At 44.7% G+C, this 4,877-nt stretch overlaps 2 protein-coding genes across 3 annotated transcripts in view; both read right to left on the reverse strand.

Moving 5' to 3' along the window:
* The window catches only part of LOC119911350 (tight junction-associated protein 1-like), a gene marked incomplete at its 5' end in the record, with an annotated part of 17,645 nt that extends 14,163 nt beyond the window's left edge, over positions 1-3,482 (reverse strand). The window contains 2 exon segments of the mRNA XM_038730215.1: positions 1,208-1,369; positions 3,454-3,482. Of these exon segments, the coding sequence (XP_038586143.1) occupies positions 1,208-1,369; positions 3,454-3,482 (191 nt within the window).
* Positions 1-4,877, reverse strand: part of LOC119911377 (G-protein coupled receptor 4-like) — a 286,949-nt gene that overhangs the window by 181,290 nt on the left and 100,782 nt on the right. The gene's annotated exons all lie outside the window — the stretch shown is intronic.

Below are 4,877 nucleotides of genomic sequence, written 5' to 3' on the forward strand. Positions count from 1 at the left end.
CTGTCCAGCACGTTTCCGTGAGCGTGCACAGCGCGGCGCTGAGGTTGTGACCTCACTGCAGTGGTGGTTTGTGGGAAAAACAGACACGAGACTCTGCAGGAATCACGAAACGCCTGCTGCACACCAGAGGATGCTAAAAAAAAAACTCACCGGCTGCTGCAGGTTTGTGATCTGTTCCGGCTCGGGAACGCCCCCGCAGAGGTCGCCAGCTTTAGAAAACAGACGCTTCTAACAGCGGAACCTCCCTGAGAGTCATCACGCTTTAACTGTTCTGTTTCAAAAAACTGATGCAGCTACGACCTGCGGGGTCACGTGACCGACGGAGGCTAGACTTTCAGCAGCCTTGTGCGCTTGAACTGTAGAAGAACGCAAACCGAGAAGAAGCTCGTTAAACGAACGGAACGTTAATAACACGCAGTAAATCTGTTAAATCAGTCTTTCACCTCCGATTCTGACTTAAAGACTGCTGGTCACCTGACCAGACTTTTAAAACCAGCTGAGGATTTCTGTGAAGGTTCTCATTCATCCAGATCAGAGTTCCCCAAGGAAGGTTTAAATCACGGGCAGCTGGACTTGGTTAACCCTTTAAGACCTGCGGCGTCCTCTACAAAACTCTCCAAACCCTGCGGGTTTCTGAAGCAGACAGACACATGAAATAAAAACCATTTGGCTTTTATTGGAAATGACTGCATTTGCCCTTGTGTTCATTCACATTTAAAAAAAAAAGTGTTGAAAAAGCTCCTTGCCAGCAGTCCACAGTGACACAGTTTCATTTCTTTCACCAACAGGTGTTCACGTACTGCCGGAGGGAGTTTCTCTCCTGCTTTGTTTCACATTTGAATTTGTGTCGGTCAACCGAAACCCTCCCCCTCAAACACGTCGCTCACCCACGGACTCTCGGCTAGCGGCTCAGCAGTCACATAATCTTCTAATTTGTTGTTGTTTTCGTGCTCGCAGCCTTCTCTCCGCTTTGGAAACCTTTGGTCCACGCAGAGGCTAAAAACATGTTTCAAATACAAATCCCATAATGCCCCGCCCCCCCCCGCGGTATTTCAGCGGTTCAGTGATGACATCTGATAAAACATGCACCGTGTCGCATGCGGTCTCAAAGGGTTAAACACACTGAAAGGCGCCTCTCACGTGACGACCTTCGACCTCGTCATCGTTCCAGGTAAAACCAGAGTCGGATCCAGATCCCAGTACTTACCTGCGGAACTTGTCCCTCATCTTGTCGAGGTCGTCTCGGGTCCGGCTGAGCTCCGCCTCCATGTAGTGACGGCTGCCGTCAAACTCCGCCTCCATGGCCTCCATCTTGTGGGTGGAGAGAGAGAGGCGGCGCTGCAGGTCCTCATTCTGCTGCTGGAGGATTCTGGGTAACATGAAGAGGGGTCAGAGGATCTGTTATCTAATATCTACTAATCGTTTGTCCAGTACAGTAAAGTTTTAAAGTACTTTACTAGAGTATTTCCATTTTATTCTACTTTGTACTTCTACTCGTTCTCAGAGGCAAATATCTTTACTTCACTATCTGATAAACGACCGCGTGTTACTGCAGACGAAGCTGCCAGCAGAATACGAAGTGATTTCAATGAGCTTCACCACCTGCAGCTTTAAATACACTAAAACTTACATTAATACCTCTGAACCACCCGGTTTCTATTTGGGACAAGACTTTAAATTCTTTTGCACAAAACTCAGCAAAGACGGGAAACAGGCCGCTGCCAGACCGCTTATTTAAACCAGCGGGAATATAACTTAAAAATTAGGTTTCTTTCATCTCGGTTGTCGACTGTCAACTGAACGATTGAACGGCGGAGAAGCTAACGACGTGCTGCAGGTCCACACTGACAAAAGTTCAAACATTTATATTGGTCAGCTGAGCTCACGCGGGTGACCTGCTGGGCTTTAACAGGTTTTATACATCCAGAGAACTTCTACAAAAACAGGCTGTGAGACCTGTGTTTATTTGTCTAAACGTTTGGCTGCACCACGTAAGTAACGGGACAGGCGTCAAAGCCGCTCCCACGCCATAGTACCAGCTCCACTCGACTGTTTCCCACCGTTTAGCTGCTCAGGTTGTTTTAGTTTAGGGTTCATTCGGTGTCGACCGTTCAGGAGGTTTCTACCGGAAGCTGGATCACCACCGAGGTCGTCTCCTCTCCAGAACAAAGGCCACGTCCACACTACTCCGTTTTAGTTTAGAAACGGAGAATTAAAAAGAACACGATCTCCGTCCACAGCAGCGTTTTAGCTGCGAGTTGATCTACATTAAAACGACTGAAAGCGCACAGCTAGCGGCCGTTCACGTACTCTGGGCGTGCGCCTGCCGGGGTAAACAGGAAGCAGATGGTCTGTTCCGTAGTTACAGAAGACTTTGCAGAACTTTATTCTTTCTTTCGACGAAGAACCGCACCAGATTTTAATTGCATGGACCAATAAGGGGCTGGGACTGATACTGAATGTAACACGGGAGTTTAAAGCGGCGGAAAAACAAACTGAGTAAGTATTATTTGTACGGTACAGAATTTTAATAAAAATACCAAACTAAAACTCTGTCAGCAGCATCGTGTTTCTACTTTGCATGACTGATAAGAGCCAGTCAGAGAGCCGAGCGTCATCGCTTCTAAAGTCCTCCGTTTTTGTCGGTCTTCACAAAAACGCCCTCCGGGTTTTGAAACACAAAGCGGGTCTGCGGCGTTTCCAATCTTCTCCATTTTAGGTCTTCGTTTTCGCCGTTTTAGTCTGGACGGGAGGAGCCAACATAGCAGAAGGTCTCCGTTTAGAACCAAAGCGCAGCAGTGTGGGCGGGGCCTGACAGACCCGCTCATTAAAACGTTAAAGACACAGAATAAAGCAGTTTCATCCTGAAACGTCGGCGTCTCTTCGGAGGACACTGGGCGTCAGCGAGCCGACGGCTGGAAATGTTTTAATGTGCGTCAGTCTTACGAAGAACCGGGACTTTTAATGAGCCGTTTCTTTTCCGTTCCTCTCTCTCGTTGGCTTTATCCCGTTTGTTGTTGAATGTTTAATGAACTTTGTCTCTTCATTAAACTCCCACAAGATTACATCACAGCATCGTTATGATGAGCAGCTACGTCGGGTGGGTTCTTTATAAGAAGTGAGTTGAGCTGCGGTGGAAAAGGGGAATAATAACTTTAAAAGCTTTCACGTCTTTGTTTGTGTTGAAACCTTCATTGGAAGAAGTTCTGAGATGTTTTACTTCAGTAATAAGACCGTGTATAAATACTGTTTTCAGCCTGAAACCTGGACAAACCGGGTGAAAGAGGTGGAGAGTGTGACTGTGGAAACGCTTATTAATAATTAATAACAGTTCACTGGAGGCTGCAGCTGGCAGCAGCCTGCGTTTATTTGTTGCTGCCGCGTCTGTTATTTGTCTTTTGAACCGGCGGGATCAGAAGAAGACGAGCTGACGGGAATAGAAGAGAGCCTCACCTGATCCTGTCAGAGTCTGATAACGCCTCCTGAAACAGAACAAACAGAGTCAGAACAGAAAACAACACGACCAGAGGAAACATTCTGCTGCCGTGACGTGAAGACGGCCGGTTACAATACGGAAAGGATCTTTGTTTGTGAGGGCGGCAGGAACAACATCACTAAAACGGTTTTATTCCATCAATAGTAGAAACAGGAGTGAACAGGAGGAACACTGAGCAGGCGAAGGGGATAAACAGGGAACAGGGCAGGTGAGACGTCCTCATAAAACACAGTTCCAGGAACATTTAGATAAAAATCATCCCCATGCACCCCGGAACTTAAACTTTGACTAGGGTCGGGTATCGAGCAGATTTCCTGCGGACTCAGATGAGACAAGTCCACCGAAGAGACGCCCCTCTAGGACAGAGACTCCTTTCACTTTAGAGACATGAAGGGGGGAGGAGGAGGAGGAGGAGGGAGATCTGTGCTGAAGGAACCAGAACCGAGAGTCCATAAGAACTGGGTTCAATAAGTAGAGTCAGAAACGATTCCCAACCCTGACTCCTCACGTTTCCAGCTTCTGATGGTCTGAGCTGATAAAATTGTTGTATCATCATCATCAGAGTCTCCTCCAATGAGCTCACAGCAACGAGCTTAACGAGCAGCAGCCAGCTGGAGGTTTTGGATGGTTGGTCGGACAAAACATCTGGAGACGTCACTAAAGTTCTCCAACGTTTTATCGAACAATTAACCCTTTCGTGCATGAATTACTAAATAGCAAAGAAGGGCTGGACAATAAAATGATAATAATTATCGCAATATATTTTTTCCAATATCAAAATAACAAATGTTTAATAAATGTTTGATTTTATTCACTTGAATCAGATACAAAGATGTTTATTTTGTTGAGGAAAAAGAAGTGAAAAAAGCTTTTAGTTAATTTTACTCGTGCATATATTTGTTGACAAAGATTTTAATCAGAATTGTTTTGAATGTTCTGCCTCAGATCTGTGAAGTGATCCGCTGTCTGGCCTCAAGTGTTTTGACTATAAAGAAGAGTTTAAATTAACCATCAGCTTTCACTCAGAAGCAGAAATCAGCCTTTAAACTCAAAAGAAATTTGATATTTATCGTGATGATCATCGATATCGAAAGATATGAAACTTTTAATCGTGATAACATATCGTCCAGCTCTATCACAATTTATTATTAATGTTTGTTTTTACTTTTAAACAAATGATAAAATGTGCCTTTAAACTTCCCCCAGAAATATTTTGAAATGCATCAACGGCCTGAAAAATGATTCAATGGATTTCAATAAGTCCAAAAAACTATGTTATCAAAACATTTAATAAAAGCAAGTGGTATAAATGCAAAGTTATTCACGTGCAAATTAGATCATAATTTTAAATAAACCCTTGTTGAACAAGATGTAAAATAAA

The sequence above is a fragment of the Micropterus salmoides genome, unplaced genomic scaffold, assembly GCF_014851395.1.
Source record: "Micropterus salmoides isolate LMB-PRFRI ecotype aquatic unplaced genomic scaffold, ASM1485139v1 Ms_hic_scaffold_2, whole genome shotgun sequence".
Lineage (NCBI taxonomy): Eukaryota > Metazoa > Chordata > Actinopteri > Centrarchiformes > Centrarchidae > Micropterus > Micropterus salmoides.